Source organism: Sarcophilus harrisii, chromosome 3 (assembly GCF_902635505.1).
Source record: "Sarcophilus harrisii chromosome 3, mSarHar1.11, whole genome shotgun sequence".
NCBI classification, from domain to species: Eukaryota; Metazoa; Chordata; class Mammalia; order Dasyuromorphia; family Dasyuridae; genus Sarcophilus; species Sarcophilus harrisii.
Window position 1 is genome coordinate 501,176,243 of NC_045428.1, and position 20,229 is coordinate 501,196,471.

A 20,229-nucleotide genomic window follows, 5' to 3' on the forward strand; every position below is an offset into this window, starting at 1 on the left:
TTAATTACTGCAAGTTCTTTTCCATGTTTCACTCAAGAGGAAACTGAACCTTATCTCAAAGTAGTGACATAAGATAATCTGAAGGACAGGTAGTCATACCTAAGTGTTCTGACATTAAATACAGAGTTCTTTCCACTCCACTGAACTACTTTTGTCAAGAAAAAGAGTGCTTAGAAAACAATGAAGAGGCTTCTTTGGCTGCTGGATAATAGGTTGGAAGGTTAGTATAAGAAAAGACTGAAAAAAGGTGTGTTGGAGCCAGATTGAGGGAAGTACAAATAGGTGTCAGTACTACAATAGAGATAATAGTGTACATGCCTTTGTCTTGAAATAAAGCAACTGTTGAGTGTCGAGTCCTTTTTAGAAATAACCCACTGCAATGGGTTCTTACAAAATAAAATGGCAATTCGACTGTCTCATGATTTTATATTGCACTACTAAATTCTCAGGGTTCTAGAGTACCTGGCATGGGGAAATATACTATCCCTATTTGAAACTTTGGCTCTTGAATTTCCAAAGGTGAATTTTAGTTTACACTCAAGGTAATGACATTTTCAGATTTACTTAGCAAAAAGGCAGGAAAAATGAAAATGATGTCCCCATTGATTTAGCAATTCCCCAAATTGCAAAATACATTACCATCAACACAAACTTAGGTCATCTTCTTCTACTAACTCACTCTATGGGGATAAGTAGAAACATACTTATAGGAGTCTGGCAGAGAAACACATAAGGGAGGAAAACTCATATGCTGGGAGGAAAACTCATATGCTTGGAGGAAATCAAAACTCTGGATTGTGAACTTTGATGTCATTGATATTATTCAGAAACCCCGGCACTAAACTGCTTCTTTGCTAACTGTCTGTCTGTTGATCCTCGGCAATACCTAACTAGACAAGTTGTCTTCTCTTGTTTCCTCAAACACAAACTCTTTCAACTTAAAATCACCGTTAAAGAGCATGTAGAAAGTCTTATTTGTTAATCTGAATAGCAGTTTCCTTTGAACTGCAAAATTTATTAGTTTGGCCAGTATTAGGCTATACAGACCAGATCAATCAGCTCTTCATTTGTCATTTGCTGCACTGTGCAATCAGATATAAACAAAATAATTCAGGTTGACTTCCTGGGCAAAGCAAACAAGCCTAGACAGCTCTTTTTAAACCAAAGCAGCAAGCAGCAACAGTACTTATCTTTTCTGTTTCTGCTTTTTTTCTCTCAAATCAGAGGGAACAAAAAAAGGAAGCCTATAATTTTGAGGCTTCACCTCCCTTAAATTCTAGGTCTTAAAAGGGCATAAGCTGGAACTGCACTCTCCCTGCAGCTAATCAAGGACTAGTAGCCAAAAATTTCTTCTTAGTCAATTATTCTTGCTGCTGGCATTTTCAAATAGTTCCAACTGCTTCTGACCTCCTAGTGTTCTCTGGATGTTCATCAAAGACCTAAGCTTCCTGTCTCCTATGTTCTATCCATTTCAATAGTTTAAATCACACTCTCCTAGTTCTTAGCAAATTATCTTTCACTTAAAAGGGAAATTCACCAAATGCACCAAATTTCCCCTAAAGTTGCTTTTCTTTCTTGTATGGTTCTGCTGCTAGATAAAATGTAAACTGCTATTAAAAACTGACTCACAACTGAAAGGTATCTTTGACTCTTCATTCTTACACACACACACACACACACATTTATATACATATATGTGTGTTCATATATATATGTTTGTTTATATATATATATATATATTTAATAGTCCCCATTAAGTATCTATTTCCAAAACAACATTGTATGTTTATTTAGTGGAATTTAGCCTATCAGATGCTCCCTTGGCCATTGCTAAAAAAAAGATATTGAGGTAAAAAGTCTTGACCCTTAACAGACCTGGGGTTTTGACTTACTATTAATAGTTTCTAGGAAAAATGAAGTTTATTAAATATATCCCCCTTTTTCAGTCTCTTTGGTGGGAAAATGTGGGTAAAGTCTCCTTAAAAGTACATGTGTCTTTATATTCAAAGCACATAACTGGTAGATAAAATTGGACAATCTAAATCTAGAGAATGCTTTCCTGTGTCCCTACAGGCTGTTCACCATTATTAGGTGCTGCCAAAAACAGGCTTTAGGCTATTATGAGCAAATTCAAGAATAAGCCTGTAATTCCAAAGTCCCACTTATCTAATAGAAGATGTTGGTGATGAGTTTCAGGAGAGTAATTCATAGTTCTGGGGAGCAATTTATATAGTTCTAAAGGTGAGGAACAAGGTACAAAGTACATATGATGAAACAATGGTGTTCTTTTTGCCAAAAGGTACAACAGAAAAGGTCACAGACAAAATTCAAAGATGATTTTGCAACATACTTCTGGAAAGGGGGAACTTTTATAGCTCAGAGAGAGAGATAAGGGGGAGATAAAAGTGGTATTGTAGAGTGACAAGGAGGAGTATGGAGCTTAAAGATAGTTTGGGAAAATCTGGTTCCCATCAAGTTTGTATCAAAGGTTTTTAAAGATACAAACTAGAAAGTCTCAGAAGTTGCAGTTCTAGACAAAGGAAAACCTGAAATGGACTGATTAAGAAAGAAAGTTTCAGTTATCAAGGCAAGAAAGGCTGATTTAAATTTTGATTTCTCATTATTCCATACAAAGAGGACAGTCTGGGAATAACTAAGTTTCCAGGATGAGCATTTTAGCAATTCCTAAGAATAAACTGATCCAGCCCACAAGCTGGTCTAGAGTTCTCATCAGAGGTAGAAACCTTAGGGCCCCAAATACAAAGAAAAAGTCTTTTACTTAACCTTCTGTCTTGAGCCAAAAAGTAGCTGTGCCCAATTCACATGTCTACAGAGAACACAATCTCAGGAAAGAAATGATAATCTGCAGAAGTACATGGTACAGGTTTCAAAGGATCTATCTTTAGCAGAGTCCCAAAAGTCCAAATAATGGTATTACTATTGCTTATATATTACTAGAAAAGCCAAGGGGATGGAAAAAGGTCAGTATGGGGATAGGCAAGTAGATTTAGGATAAATAGTAAGCATGAAGATAAGCGGGAAAAAAAAAAAAAGTCAAGCTTATATTGAAGCCTCCTCAAGTAGAACCACAAAATTTTCCTAAGAATTCTATTGGTGGAATAATATCCTAAGAATTCTATTGGTGGAATAATAACCATCAAGTGCACAGGTACAGAAAACTGTATTTGCCATCATACGTCAAGCTTTCATCATATTTCATTGAAAAAAATCGAGGCTGTTCTCCTAGAGTTCTCTCTTCTTCCCTATTCCTCATCTCACATCACCCACATACCTTCTAACAATCTCCTGCACTCCTGTCTCACATAATAAAGTGCACCTTCTCCTGGCCAGGGCAAATCCTTCTCTATGCACAAGTGAATCCATTCCATCTCCTCTTCTCTTGCAGGTTATCCCTTTTAACAGCCAGACTGTTTCATTAATTTCTCTTCTCTCCCTTAGCTACTAGCTGCTTCCCTAATTCCTATAAACTGAGGCAATATAGTAAAGCTTTAGAATGCTATAATTCCAATTATGAATGTAAAATCCTAAAAGACAGTTTTTTGTCTTTGCATCCTCAGCACCTAGCTCAGTGCTCTTCACATGGTAAGTATTTAATAAATGTTTTTAAAATTGAATTAATTGAAATGTGATCCCCAGGAAAAAAATGTTTAGTCTCATTTATGCACTATCAGAAAATCAAGAGAATATTAGTCAGAAGGAACCTTATATCAGAATGTCAAAGTGAGACAGGAAGAAAAGAGAAGGAATTTTAAAAATCATCTAATCTCATTTTATAAAAGAAAACATTGAGGAAAAATGAGGAAGTAACTTATAGAAAGTCACACAATTGGTCCATCCAGCTCAAATACTTTGTCATTCCATACATTTATGATTCTTGACTCTTTGCCAACAAGTGGTTCATCCTAGAAAGAACATGGCTTACCTCAGCTGGAAGAATCAGGTGCTTGTACCTGCCAATGCCATGGGTGGGCTTTGACTTGTAGGACCGGCTGGTGTTTAGTAAAATGTTTCCTTAAAGAGAAAAAAGAAATCAGACTAGTTTTAAAGTTCCTTTATGGAGAAGGAGGCCTTAGTCATGCAGTCAGAAACTCTTTGAGGTGGAAGAGATCACAGACCAACTAGTACAACAACTTTAAAGACAAATAAATGGACAATCAGAGGAAGACATTTGCTTAAGGTCATACAAGTAATGGCAGAGCCAGGATTAAGAATCCATGGCCCCTGACTTTTATCCCAATTTACTGGAGTCACGCAAATTACTTTGAATACTGAGTCCTTGGCAGGATTCTGGTCTTGGCTCTGCCTCGGCTTGGACAGCTCATTGTCTTTCACTTCAATCATTTGTAAAAACAGCATCTGGGTAGAGATCATCCCACCTCTGGGCTACTTTCCCCATGCACATTCAGGGAACTACCCAAATCACTGTGGTCTGTTCCAGCTTTAGTTGTCTACCTATCAATTGCTGGACATGAAAAATTCCTCTCGGATGAGACTGATTGGATGAAGTTTTCTCAGTTTGAGACATGATCTCTATTCCCAGAGCCAGGTCAGACCCTCAGGAAGTTACAGGAAGTGATGTGACCTGTGGTAAGCAGACAACATTGGTGACCATTGGTCAAGGATAGTTATGTCCTTTTAGTCTATCCAATGAGGAGGCTCAGGTCTTTTGCTTTTTAAATCCTGACAAGCAGGAAGCTGCCCAAAGTTCACGAGCACATGATGGGAACTAGGATGGCTCCTAGATGTGTCTGGGTCTGGGCCTCTCCCTGCAGGGACTAAATAAATGCTTTCTCTTTGTACTTGAAGATGTCTCTGATCAGTTAATTTGGGAAAAGGGGTCTAGCACCTGTCCCACGCACTCATGACTTCAACATATTTTTGAATTTTCTACATTCTCCACTCAATATCACTTACAGCTCCACTATTTTGAGGCTAAAAAAAGCAATGATCTAGCTTCCTTATCCATAAGGTTTTGCGAGAATTTTAAAAATATCTCTGGGTCAATTCACCTCTGTCCTATTGTTCAACTGCTCTGGAATCCCTCTTCCCTTTCTCACAGTCAGTGAGAATGAGAGAGGATTTAAAATATGAAAAGGTGCTTTTCTGCAGATATTTTTGAGGTAGAAGGCAACAGATTTGACTTCAAAATTACATTTGATAAAGGCAAAATTTTTAAAAAACCTGTATTCCTTGAGAAGAGAGCAGGCAAAAAGTACCTCAGAAGCACAATGAATTTTTAGCTGAATTCTTTGCTTTGACAAAACCATCATAACTCCAGTTACTGTAAACAAAAAGAAAGTCAAGTTATGATGTCAATATCATGGTTATTTTTTCCTTATAAGAGAATCTACTAATACTGTAAACCCATTAAAACAACTTCTTTAGGAATTTATCCAGCCTTATGGAATGGAGGGTTCATTAGGAAGTTGCCACACCTTAATGGTGTCTTCCACCAGGTTAATTCTGAGTTCCACTAGGAAGCTAAGCTTTCCTCTTTCCCTTGTTAACTGCTAAAATCCCATATAGAATTAGTTCACTGTTAGCACTATAATTTGCCTCTTGATTTGGAAGTGGTCTAAGCCTATACATTTTTTGAAATACCTCGAGGCACCTGTTTTCAATTCAGATTTCAGTTCAGTTTCGGATTTCAGTACGTCCTATTAGACTACTCTCTAAAAAGATAACTTTCTAACAACCTCGGCATTTTTATGGCAATTTTAGTACTCCTAACTATGGCTCACAGCCAGATTTATGATATATAAGCATTCTTCTCCCTACCCTAGTTGCCAATTAATTGCTCATGCTACTTGGCTCACCTGCTGTGATGAAATAAAGCTTTGACTTAAAGACAATCCTGTGTGAGTGTTCTCACTCTGTCTCTGAATCAAATGCTCTGCTGCAGCAACATCAGCCCTGAGATTAGGTTATACACAATGATTTATGAGCATTCTATTTTAAGAAATTGGAGCCTCTGACGTGAGACTTTTCTATTTAACAGAAAATTTTTTTGGCACTATAACTAATTTTTTTTTTCAAATTTGAATCTAGGAAATGAGGATCAATAAGTCAGAAAATCCACCATTCCAGAGAATGCCACAAAGTTACTCAGAAGGTGCAAGTGGAAATTGTTTACATCTGGACAGAAAGTTTGAAGGACAGCTTTTCAAGTCTTCCTTCAAGTGGACTCCTTCTAACTTGATTTCTCAGTTGTGTTTCTTTCCACAGGAATGATTCCCACCTATTCTGGAGTCTGGCAAAATAGATTATGACATATGGGGTCTTCATCTGTGATTCATACCTGAAGTCAAACAGAGCTAAGGATGCTTTGTTCTATTATAACCATGTCCCTGCTTTTTCCTTTCTTACACAAAATTTCTATTCAGAGCAAGTTATTAGCTTAAAAGCCATAAGCAAAATGTAAGTATGTAAGATCCTGCTGTTTTCTATCTGAGAATGAGTTATTAGATAAATGACTGTTTTCCATTATTGGATAGATCTGGCCTAGTCATCTGCCTGTTACTGAGATATAATCTTATTACAAATATGTATGCATGGGGTGGCTTGCTGTCTGGGGGAGAGGAGAAATGAAGGGAAAAAAAATTGGAACACAAAGTCTTACAAGGATGAATGTTGAAAACTATCTTTACATACATTTGGAAAAATAAAATACTACTGAGAAAATGAAATGAAACAGGGAAAAAAGACATGTTTGTATCTTTAAAAATGTAAATAAATGTAAATGTAATAATTCTTTAAAAATGTAAGAACATTTAGTCATTTGAGGCAACTATTTGTGGGACCCACCTGCTATTCTCAAGCAGTATGAGAATTTTGGTGTAGTTTCCTTAGAAGATGTAACTTATAAGAGTTCCTGTTATATCAATGAAGAAGTTAATTTTATTTAAGCTAATATAATAATATCTGCTAGTACTGTCTTTTGTAAACAACTTCTTTGATATGCACAGACCAAATTAATACAGCCCAAAAAAGGCAGCTGGCCAATCTATGTTGGCCTCTCTCAGTCTATCCTACAACAGACCCTGGCAAAGGGGGGATATATACTCTTCCCACCTCTGATTGATTTTAAATACCCTTAGACCAACTTTTAATCCCAGACACAAGCCAATGGAAATTTCTCTTATGCTTATGTTAGGCTAAAAAGAATGCCCTTCAATTTCTTCTGAAATCTATTTTCACTGGCCACAAGCTAGGAAAAACAATTAGTTAGGATTATCAGACATGCCCAAGGTCTGATATTTTGTGTCCAAATCATTCCTCAAAGTACCATTAACACCTCCCTTTTTTCTAAAACCTGTTCAGGATACATGTATCCGAAAAGATTGGCAAAGAGACTTTACACACATACCTCATTGAAAGGTTTAAGCCAATCTCTCTATCTCAACATCTTGCTTCTTGACAAATAATTGCTAAATCAAGCTCACAGTTACCGAATGAACTAAGACCTGTTAAGGAAGGGTTTTGTGAATGAATACCTTTTTTTAATCTGGTGGAATCCCCCTTTCTAGAAATCGCTTTTGGAGTAAATATAACTTCAGCTCCCCAGCACAATCTTCTTAATGGGGATCTTGGCTATTCTCTTTGCTTGGCACCCTACTTCTAATCATCATCCCAGGCTTAAGTGGGTCTTTTGTTCTTAAATTGGCTTTTCATTCAATTGTCTTGTGGATTGTATCAAGCACAAGTTCTCTCCTTGCAGATATAGTCTCCCTTAAAAGAGATGATGCTGGGGCAGCTAGGGGGCTCAGTGGTTAGAGCACCAGCCCTGAAGTTAGGAGGACCTGAGGCCTTCAAATCTGGCCTTAGACACTTAACACTTCTTAGTTGTGTGACCCTGGGCAAGTCACTTAACCCTAATTGCCTCAGCAAAAAAAAAAAAAAAAAAAGAAGAAATAATGCCTAACTAGTTCTTTACAGACACCTGCTCTGCCTGGCACACTGTAGAAAAGATTGATCATATTCCTTTAACCACACTCCCAAAGGAGGGCTCTGCCTCTGAAGTGCTCTCTCTCCTTCTCTCTATTTCTCTTTCTTTCCTTCCTCTATCCCCCACCTTCTCATTCTCTCTGCCTCACCTTGTTGATTCTCAGAGCCTCCTGGCTAACTGCAGGATATAAAATGAGCCTTCTCTAAACATTTCTAAAGGCCCTAACAAGAGGAATGTATCCAGTAGAAACCTCAACCAGTTATTTTCTGTCCCAACCTATGCTTGTGAGGTTTATTTTCTTTCAATTCACTTTTAAATGATCAGCACTAGACAATATCAGCCAGCTTCAGGGGTCTGACTCAGAACCCACTGGGTCTTCAAACAACTCCTAGGCTCACACTCAAGCACATCATCCCTCCAAATTGAAATCCTGTAGGATGACTTAGCTCTATGACCATTCTCAGCAGGGAGTAGTTTCAGAAGATGAGGTCATTTCCCCATACCCCAAAGGGCTTTAGGCCCCATTTGTTTGGGGAAAGATTGATTGTTGGGGTAAATGGACCCTAGAAAAATATACCCAGTGGGTTTTTTTAAGGGGATTGTTTTTATTTTATTTTAATTTTTTATTAACTTTTTATTGACAGACCCATGCCAGGGTAGTTTTTAACAACATTATCCCTTGCCCTCACTTCTGTTTCGATTTTTCCTCTCCCTCCACTCCCTCCCCTAGATGGCAAGCAGTCCTATACATGTTAAATATGTCACGGTATATCCTAGATATAATATACGTGTGCAGAACCAAACAGTTTTCTTGTTGCACAGGGAGAATTGGATTCAGAAGGTAGAAATAACCCAGGAAGAAAAACAAAAATGCAAACAGTTTACATTCATTTCCCAGTGTTCTTTCTTTGGGTGTAGTTGCTTCTATTCATCACTGATGAATTGAAACTGAGTTAGGTCTCTTTATCAAAGAAATCCACTTCCATCAGAATACATTCTCATACAGTATCATTGTTGAAGTATATAATGATCTCCTGGTTCTGCTCATTTCACTTAGAATCGGTTCATGTAAGTCTCTCCAAGCCTCTCTGTATTCATTCTGCTGGTCATTTCTTATAAAACAATAATATTCCATAACATTCATATACCACAATTTACCCAAACCATTCTCCAATTGATGGGCATCCATTCATTTTCCAGTTTCTACCTATTACAAAGAAAGCTGCCACAAACATTTTGGTACATACAAGTCCTTTTCCCTTCTTTAGTATCTCTTTGTATACCCAGTGTTTGAATGGTACCCCAGTTAAGGAGCAAACTGACCTTGTGCTAATCTTCCCTACGATGTCCTGGTAACCAACTTTGTGCCCTGTGGTGTCCACAAACTTTGACTTCAGTTCATCTCTGTAACACTTCCACCCCATAGGTATTTCACTCCCAGCTTCTGAACACTACTTAACTAATGTCTGTATTTGTCCATTAGACCCCCTTCTGTTAAGGAACTCTCAACTCATTTTTCAAAAGATTTCTTTAACAAATTAAGAGGGGGAAATGATGAGACTCTGAGTAACTAGATTGGGAATGGCATAAGACTGAAATACTGATAATTTTTCCTTCCTCAGGAAGGAAATTACTTCCTGAGACAAGCAGGAAAGGGCACTGATGGAATCAGTTCAATTTTAAAATCCCACTTTCTGTGGAGGTCATAGGCAGCTATGTTCAATCAGAAATCCAAGTTATGTCAAACCCCTAAGGTTTGACATTTCCCCTACAAATCTGTCCATGGCCCAGGCCATTTTTGCTGAACTCTTTTTGGGTTAAGCCCACTATATGCCTCCTTTCCTCCTCCCCCATGCCTTATGGTATTTTTCCTCTCATTCCACCAGCATGCCTCATGGTGTCTATCCTTCTTATAGCTAGCTAACTACATGCTCTCCCAAATCTATTTCATATTTACCATTCCTGGTAACTATTGTATCTCTTCATTTAGTCTGTACCCTTTCTCCTCAATAAATTTATCTTTTGCCAAAGAGAATGGCCACTGTAGATTCCTCATATGACTAAACTCCAATATTTGGTGCTTGAAGATCAAAAACATCACTGGAACTAGGAAATGCTATCCAGAACACATCATATTTCCCATGCCTAAAATGTTCTCTCTTCTTACTTGTGCCTCTTGGAATCCCTGGGCTGCTTCAAGACTCACCTCAAAGGTAAGCTTCTACTGATATAAACTAATGCAAAGTGAAGTGAGCAGACTTATACACAGTAACAGAAATATTGTTAGGATGATCAACTATGAAAGATATAGCTACTCTCATCAAGACAATTTCAAAGGACTCATAATGAAAAATTTTCAAAGGGAGAACTGTGTAGAACACTGAGAGCAGAATAAAGCATTTTTTTTCACTTTTTAAATCTTTTTTTTTCCCCCTGCAATGTTAGGGGCCACTCATTAGTGATAGTGGTGATCTAATTTTGACCAGCAGAACAGCTCATGTCATGTGAGAAGACATGAATGATACAAGGAGATGAGAGGTGATGGTATGTCAGTGAAAATCTCTGATTTATTCTATCCCTATACAGAATATAAATGTTTTCAAAACAAAGCAAGATTTTTAAAAAAGCATACATTCCTTTGCAAGCAATACCTGCATCTATAACTATGTTTTATGACCTCCAGACATTTATCTCTGATTGCCAGGGTCATATGGATTCCAGTGAGTCTTCTAGCATTATTATTTAAAAGATAACAGTAGAGACTGATCCACAACAACCAGCTTCACACACACAGCTGCAGAGTCTTGTGAGAACCCCCCTGCTTTTTTGTGAACTTCCCTGTTTAACCCTTTACAGGCTTTCTGAGCTCCACACTATGCGTGGTACTCAACAGTACGATTATGGTTAATGTGGAAATGTTTTATATGACTTCACATGCATAATGGGTATCATATTTCTTGCCTTCTCAGTAAGTGGTAGAGGGGTGGAAGGAGAAAAGGAATTTAGAACTGAAAATAAAAACTAATTTTTTTTTCAAAAAGGTTACACAATGTCCTCCTCTCCTCCCACATACTATAAGTGCCTTCTTCAAGATTATCTTATATCTGCATTCACAGCTATTTTTTCATATATGTATCTCTGTACATATTTCCCTCATTAGAATGAGAGCAGAGACTTTTATCTTCATGCTGCCAACATTTGGTGCAATGCTTGTAATAGAAAAGGCACTTTAAAAATGCTTATTGATTGGTTGATTTGTTCATTAATTTGTTCATTCAAAAAATATTGATTGAAAGGTTACTTGTGTAAGTCTTCGTCTAACTTGGTACTCCTCATGCAGAACTAGAGGGAGGCACTGTGATGTAGCAGACAGAGTAGTCTTCTAGTTAGGAAGACTGGGATCAAGAAATGTTTCTCACACACATGGGCCATGTGACTCTGGGCAAGTCACTTAATCTTTCCATGCCTTAGGCAACATTCAGACTACAAGTAATAGAATAGCTGCTGATTTTCATTAATAGTAGTTTGCTTACCAGAAATTCCCTACAGCAATTCCCTACTTAAATATAAGTCTAGGCCTCCCCCAAAAAATTATAGGAGAAATGTCTAGCAGTCTTCCTCAGATACTTATCATAATGAAGAATATTGTATTTGTGAAGGCTCCATCAAGGAATCCAAAATTCTGGCAGGTGTGATCCAACATTATCATAATTAGGAAGCTAGATCAGCTGAGCTCTGGGTGTAGCTATTGCCAGTAGTCCAAACAAAGGTATCTGCCTTTTTCCCACAGAAGTTTCCCAGAAGAAACATAATAGTAGAGAGAATTCAGGCATCTGGTTAGTATTTGATCCTTACCCTGTGACTACATAGCTCTTTGTCCCATAGCAATACCTTGCTGAAGATTCTGGTGACTTGGGTTATATATATGTACATACCCTGTACAATGGAAGACTTGAGTATTGGATTATGCTGATTCCTGCCTAAAGTTTTATAGACACAGAGTGCTGCAAAAGTTGAAAAAACACTAAATCATCCAGCAAGGGTGGGTGGATGGGAATAGCTATGTGCCATTGTTCAAGGACTAATCTAAGTGCAGAAAAAGATCAAAACTCTTTTTTTTTGTGTGTTGTTACTGTTTTTTATATCAATGAAGTTAGCCATCAGAGGATAAATTTTCTTGAACACTACTCAGAAACTATTTATTTAGCTGTGAAATGTTTGTAATCTGGATCAATAGAAGGAAAACCCAGATGAAGAGACTGAAAGACAATCGAAGAAATTATTAAAGGAACAAAGCAGCAAAATATCTTGATACAAATGAAAAGACACAACTTAAAACCTCTGCCTTTAGTTATAAAAGCACCAAATCCAGTAGTTTTAAGCCACAAAACAAAAAATTTAGTTAACATTATGCTTTGTCATGACTGAAACTGTCTGATCTACTGTTGATATTACTTGGCAATCAAGCACTTTCAATTCTCGTTTGGGGCAATTCCTATAATTATAGCAGCTGGTTAATTAAGAAGCTGGTTCAAATCACTGTTAAATTAACCAATCTCTTCCCCTCCCCCCCAAATGGAGAGCTTTGGTCAATTTACCAGTGGTTAAACCATTTAATTAGACAATTGTTTTAATTATAGCATTTACAAGGTTTTTAAAAGTCTCTGATTGCCAATGAATGCAACTGGTTTTTTTTTTTTTTTCTTCTTTGGCTTGTTCTGTATCATTAAATTGGGTCTCCTGCTGCCATATTAACATAAGCACTTTTCCCTAAATGAAGACACTAAATTCCATGGTTTCAAATAGAAACTTAGAAAATCTTTCAATTAGCACATTTTAAAGGAAATAATCATATATTTTCTCTTCAATCTGAGGGCAAGTTGACAAGAGTACTTTTCAATACATCAGATTAGATTAGCTACAATGATTTTGGTTACACACCAAAAGAAAAAAATGCTTAACCCAAAATTTGAGGGACAGAAAATTATTCATATTATTTTAGTCTTATTGTTCTCATCCTTTTTTTTTTTTTTGAGGGTTCAAAGAGAAATCATCTGAATACAAATTGTTAGTTTGTTGTTATTCTTTCTGCACTTAATGATCTGTGGACTATTGTATAAACTGATAAAATGTCTGTTTTTTACAACAAAACGTGCTATGAGCAATAGCTGTCATTCAATGCAACTATATATCTCTATAATAATCTCTATCTCAGAAAGCAATCTCTTAAATATTACTCCCCAAAAAGTTCATTTGAGAAGTTTTGTTTCAAAGTTGTATATTTAAAAAATTAAAGATATCTTTATACCCTTTAGTAGAACACCAGATTTAAGTAAAATCAAACATTTCCTTGAAAAGTCATCCTATAATAGACTCATCCCATAATCAAAAGAGAGGCAAAGAAGAAATACCAAGCATTCCAATTGTCACATTTTGTCAGATCAACCAAACTACTTCCTGGACCAACTGAGGAAACAAGTTATTTTAAACCTTTAAATGAGCTTTTTGTTTGTTTGTTTGTTTGTTTTTGCTGAGGCAACTGGGGTTAAGTGATTTGCCCAGGATCATACAGCTAGGAAGTGTTAAGTATCTGAGGTTGGATTTGAACTCAGGTCCTCCTGACTTCAGAGCTGGTGTTCTAACCACTCACCAACTAGCTGCCCCACTTTTTTTTTTTTTTTTTAACAGACAATCATGAAAGGGGTCCTAGTATGGTAGCCTCAGTCATTTATTCATTCAAAAACATTTTCTGAGTGCTTATTACAATAAAAGTAAAAACTGGCATCCTATAAGAAAACCAGAGATTGTGTAGGGCAGGGAGAGCCCTTGGAACTTAAAAAGTTAGATCAAAAAAGGACCAAAACACAGAATGTCAGGGTTGGAAGAGATCTTAGTATCTAGAAAAGACTATCAAAACCAGGCACCAAAAGAACAGCTAATGTTAGACTTGAAGGGGGCTTACAGTCTATCTAATATTAATATAACCTCCTTATCTTCCATGGGAAGAAAGTGATAAAGGAAAGTACTGGTAAAGCCAGGACTAAAACCCAGACCTCTTGGCTCCCTGAAGCTAGTGCCCTTTCAACTACTACAATGCTGGATTTGTGGCCAAAGACAGACAAATACTTGAATGAGAAGCAGACTACCCACCACCCAGTTCCCATATCCCATTCCAGCAAAAACTTGAATTTCAAACCAGACCAAATAAAGCTCAATAAATCCAATGAGGAACTATAGTAAGTGACTCTTTCCATTTCAGAATTTAACAAATGGTCTACTAGAAGGTCACAGGCAGTAAGTAGGGAAGCAAATAAGCTAGCAGTCTATCAACAAAGGCAAGAGACACATGGCCTCTGAGGCTCTGTGTCTAGACAATAAGTGCAGGGGAGCCCCCTAAAAAAGTCACAGGGTAGAAACTTTCCAAGACCTCTGGAGAAGCAATGACCAGTGTATCCAAACAATGACAGCAGCATCCAGATTAGGATAGTTTCAGGACCCAGAGGCTCCAGAGATACCCTAAAGAGATATCCTAAACATCAAGCATTTTGGACCCCAAAGAGCCTAATGGTAGGAGGGGTAGAAGGGGGAGTTCATTTATGGCACCTGGGATAAGACTAATTCAGAGCCCAAATCCCATCTACAGAGTAGAGTCTAGCCTGAGCACAAAGATGCAATTCAGGACTTAATACTGGAAAAATGAGTAAATCAAAGAAAACCCCAAAAATTATGGTAGATCTAGGGATCTCTCAAAAGAAAGAAAAAGCAATTACAAAATTTACTCTCTCCAAAAGCAGAGAGTCAAAAGAAGAAAAGTGATTTTCCAAAAGCACTATGAAAATATGAGAAATAAAGCAAGAAATTCTTTAAAAATGAAACAAAATCTCTAGAGGAAAAAATTAGGAGAATAAATAGCTTAGAAGAGAAAAGTGGTAAAAATGTGGAAATTATTATACATTTTTTGAAAGAAGCAGACAGCATGAGGGGGAGAGCTACAGTTCCATGAGCAGTCCTCTTTTTGTGTTTTACTATGTGTAGGGAAGTGTTCTTTTTTGGTGGTTAAATTCAGAATAAAAAAATAAAACTTATTAAAAATAATATATTGCTTCTGGAAGGTGGGAACATCTGAGCTACTTTCTCAAAACATATGCTTTGTATTATTCTTGGCAGAGTAATTATGGAAGACTAGGAGTATAGCTTTAGTTATTTAAAGAAAAGTTGTTCACCTGCTGAAGAGCTGGGATTCTCTTCTCTCAGTTGAAACCTGAAGAAAAACAATGTTGAAAATAATAAATTGATCACAATTCACTTAGAATTAGCTAAACCCAAACATTTCTAAAGGAAGACCAATTACATAATGGAAAAGACTTCCTTTATCAAAGCAATACATATATTAAAGGGGGTCAAAGTGTATTTCCCTGTGGTATGGACAATTGCTAAACTAACTGTACAATTGGATTTAGAAAACAGATATTCTTTTCCTATAGATATGAAAGGAATTCCAAGCTAAAGAAAAGAAAGAGATCAAATTACAAAAGAAAGAGTAGGTTATTTTGGATTATATGAAATCAAAAAGTTTTATCATAACCAAAATCCATATAGGTAGAAAAAAAAGGGAAACTGCCATTTTGAGAATAATCGATATCACGTATCTCTGATAATGGTTAGAGAGCCAAGTTATACAGAAGATTAACACAAATATATAAGACTGAAAGTCCTTTCCTCAACAAATCTGGCCAACAGTTATGAACAGTTTTGAAAAAAAGAATTTTGAGTTATTAACAATCATATATAAGAATGTTCTAAATTACCAATATTAAGAAAAATAATGTAAAAACCATTCTATTGTCATTCTCCAATAGATAAATGGTCCAATAAATATGAACAGGCAATTTTCAGAAGAAGAAATTAATGCTTTATATAGTCACATAAAAAAATGCTCTAAATCACTACTTAGAGAAACGCGATTTCAAAAAACTTTGAGATACCATCTCCCATAGATTGTTCAATATGACATCAAAGGAAAATGATAAAACTCTGGAGAGGACGTGGAAAAACTAAGACACTAAGGCACTGTTGATGAAGTTGTGAACTGATACAACCATTCTGGAGAGTAATTTGAAATGATGCCTGAAGGGTTATACAATAATGCATATTGTAACCCAGCAATACCACTAATTGGTCTTTATCCCAAAGATTTAAAAAAAAAAAAAAGATAAAGAATTTACATGTACAAAAATATATATGGTAGTTTTTTTTGTAGTGGCAAAGAACTGGAAATTGAGGGGCTGTCCATGAAATGAGGAATGGCTGAACAACTTGTGGTATATGATTGTGATATTATGCTATAAGAAATAAAAAGCAGGATACTTTCAGGAAAAGCTGGGAAGACTTACATGAACTGATACAAAATAAAATGAGCAGAACCAGGAGAATATTGCAACAGTAACAGAAATACTCTACAATGGTAAACTGTGAATGACTTAGCTTTTCTCAGCAATACAATGATCTAAGACTATTCTGAAGGACTTATGACAAAAAAATGCTATCTACTTTCAGAGAAAGAACTGATAAGAGTCTGAATGGAGATCAAAGCATATTATTTTTAAACTTCATTTTTCCTGATGGTTTTCTGGGTCTGTATATGACTAATATGAAAATATATTTTGCATGACTGCACATGTATAAACTATCTCAGATTACTTGCCTTCTCAATGAAAGTGAGGGGCAAGGAAGGAAAAAGAAAATATGAACTCAAGTTTTTAAAAAATAAATGTTAGCAGGATACAAAATAAACCTACATAAGTCATCAGCATTCTTATATATCACTAACAAAATCCAACAGTTAGAGTTACAAAGAGAAATTCCATTTAAAGTAACTACTGATAGTATAAAATATTTAGGAATCTATCTGCCAAGAGAAAATCAGAAAATTTATGAGCAAAACTACAAAACACTTTCCACACAAATTAAGTCTGATCTAACCAACTGGAAAAATATTAAATGCTCTTGGATAGGGTGAGCAAATATAATAAAGACGACAATACTACCTAAACTAATCTATTTATTTAGCACTATACCAGACTCCCAAAAAACTATTTTAATGATCTAGAAATAATAACAACAAAATTCATATGGAAAAATAAAAGGTCAAGAATTTCAAGGGAATTAATGAAAAAAAAAAATCAAATGAAGGTGGCCTAGTTGTATCAAATCTAAAATTATATTATAAAGCAGCAGTTACCAAAACCATTTGGTATTGGCTAAGAAACAGAATAGTTGATCAGTGGAATAGGTTAGGTTCAAAGGACAAAACAGCCAATAACTTTAATAATCCAGGGTTTGACAAACCCAAAGACCCCAGTTTTGGGGATAAGAACTCACTATTTAACAAAAATTGCTGGGAAAATTGGAAATTAGTATGGCAGAAACTAGGCATTGACCCACACTTAACACTGTACACCAAGATAAGATCAAAATGGGTTCATGACCTAGGCATAAATAATGACATTATAAATAAATTAGAAGAACATAGGTTAGTTTATCTCTCAGACTTGTGGAAGAGGAAGGAATTTATGACCAAAAAAGAATTAGACATCATTATTGATCACTAAATAGAAAAATTTGATATATCAAAATGAAAAGTTTTTGTACAAATAAAACTAATGCAGACAAGATTAGAAGGGAAGCAATAAACTCGGAAAACATTTTAACAGTCAAAGGTTCTGATAAAAGCCTCATTTCTAAAATATATAGAGAATTGACTCGACTTTATAAGAAATCAAGCCATTCTCCAATTGATAAATGGTCAAAGGACATGAACAGACAATTCTCAGACGAAGAAATTGAAACTTTCTAGTCATATGAAAAGATAATTATTAATCAGAGAAATGCAAATTAAGACAACTCTGAGATACCACCATACATCTGTCAGATTAGCTAGAATGACAGGGAAAGATAATGCGGAATGTTGGAGGGGATGTGGGAAAACAGGGACACTGATACATTGTTGGTGGAATTGTGAACACATCCAGCCATTCTGGAGAGTAATTTGGAACTATGCTCAAAAAGTTATTAAACTATGCATACCCTTTGACCCAGCAGTGTTACTACTGGGCTTATATCCCAAAGAGATCTTAAAAAAGGGAAAGGGACCTGTATGTGCAAGAATGTTTGTGGCAGCCAATACCTAATTTTTTAAATGAAAGGACAATAAAATGAAATACTATAAAAAAATTGATCAAGTCTAGCTCCAGATTAAAGAGATGAGAGAGTGTATCCTTTTCTCTTTACTAAAGAGATAGGGAGACTATAAATTCAGAATATTTTATATGCTGTCAAATATGGTCAAAATGGTTGATTCTGATGAACTTTTTTTTCCTCTTCTAATTTTTGTTACAGAAGAGATTCTGTAGATAGGAGGAAGAATCTATTCATAAATGAATGTGATATAAAAACATAAAGCATAAATTTTTCAAATATGAAAACTAAACCATGTGTAATTTGACTGATCTTGGCCAGAGAGATGAGAAAATGCTGTACCTCTTTTTATTACAGAAGTGGCCATCACATATGCTTTTGATCTATCAAATATTTTGTTCAACCTTTTTTTCTTTTTCTTTTTTATAGTTCTTTACTATATGGGAAGACTCACTGGGTAGGAGAGCATTGAAATTTATTCAGGAATGAATGTGACATAAAAACAAATACTTTTTTAAAAATTTAAAACAAGGGAAACTTCACTAGGAGAGAGACAAAAATGACTGATTTTTAAAAAACTTTTCAATAGTATTTTATTTTTAAAATACATGTAAAGATTATTTTCAACATTTGTTTTTATAAAACTTTATATTTCAGATTTTTCAGATTCCCCTCCTTACTTTCTTCCTCTCCAAGACAGCAAGCAATTTGATATAGGTTAAATATGTGCAATTCTTTTAAATATATTTCCATATTTGTCATGTTGTACAAGAAAAATCAGAACAAAAGGGGAAAAAAATCAAGAGAAAGGAAAAAAAATAAATAAATAAAAGGTGAAAATACTATGTGTTGAGCTAAATTCAGCCTCCATAGTTCTCTCTCTGCATGCAGATGCCACTTTCCATTCCAAGTCTATTGGAATTCCCTTGAATCACCTCATTGTTGAAAACAGCCAAATCTATAACAGTTGGTCATCATATAATTTTGTTATCACTGAGTACAACGTTTTCTTGGTTCTGCTCATTTCACTCTGCATCATTTCATGAAAGTCTTTCCAGGCTTTTCTGAAACCAGCCTCCTCCTCATTTCTTATAGAACAATAATATTCCATCACATTCATAGATCATAACTTATTCATTTCCCAACTGATGGGCATCCACTCAGCTTCCAGTTTCTTGCTACAACAAAAAGGGCCATTATAAACATTTTTGCAAATGTGGGTCCTTTTCTCTCTTTTATGATGGAACACCAATCTAGTAGAGGCATTGCTATATGCTTAGTTTGAAAGCCCTTTGGGCATAGTTCTGAAATGCTCTGTAGAATGGTTGGATCATTTCACAACTCCGCCAACAATGCATTAGTGTCTTATTTTTCCCACATCCTCTCTTAACATTTATCTTTTTTTTTTCCTGAGATGACTGATTTTTAATAGGAAAAATAAGGAAAGCAATAAAACTTTTTTTATATTGCCCATCTATAATGCTAGTTATTTGCTAGCAGGACCTCAACTTGATTTCAATTATATATCATTTCTGGATCAAAAGAAAATGTTAAACATTTAGCTTGGAAAAGAGAAGATCGAGCAGAAATATGACCAGTATCTTTTGTTATTTCAAAGCATTGTCCTGATAAAGAAGAAATGGATTCTTTGTGGGGAGGAGAGGGGGAAAGGAGGCCCAAAGGGTGGAACTAGGACCTGGGGGTAAAAAGTGCAGGAAGGCAGATTTCACCATCCTAAGAACTTCCTATCAATTAGAACAGTGCAAAAGCAGAATGAGTTCCCCCACCATAGGAGATCTCCAAGCAAAGTTTGTAAATAGATCTCAGACTTGGGGACAGGTAGAAAACTCTTGAAGTTTCTTCCAACTCTATGATCCATAGTTGTAAAGAACTTTAGAGATAATGAGCTTTCAGCCTAGTAAATTAATCCATTCTACCACAGCCCCAATAACTGGATACCCAATATGTGACACCCACGATTACTGCAGAACTTCTCGCTATAAGACACAATCCACGATGCTTGTGGCACAGTGATGGCTTTATTAACTAGCAAGCATCTAAATGGG

The 20,229-nt window shown here is 35.9% G+C and overlaps 2 protein-coding genes across 3 annotated transcripts in view; one reads left to right on the forward strand and one right to left on the reverse strand.

Moving 5' to 3' along the window:
* LOC100922553 (cytochrome c oxidase assembly factor 4 homolog, mitochondrial) overlaps positions 1–6,632 on the forward strand; it is a 44,606-nt gene extending 37,974 nt beyond the window's left edge. For both annotated transcript variants that reach the window (XR_002769819.2, XR_002769818.2), the window contains one exon: positions 6,070–6,632. The gene's annotated coding sequence lies outside the window, so the exon portion shown is untranslated. The remainder of the gene's footprint in view (positions 1–6,069) is intronic.
* MRPL48 (mitochondrial ribosomal protein L48) overlaps positions 1–20,229 on the reverse strand; it is a 60,105-nt gene that overhangs the window by 21,426 nt on the left and 18,450 nt on the right. Inside the window, exons 3-4 of the mRNA XM_031961438.1 lie at positions 15,190–15,227; positions 3,944–4,032 (exon numbers count right to left, since the gene is read on the reverse strand). Of these exons, the coding sequence (XP_031817298.1) occupies positions 3,944–4,032; positions 15,190–15,227 (127 nt within the window). The remainder of the gene's footprint in view (positions 1–3,943; positions 4,033–15,189; positions 15,228–20,229) is intronic.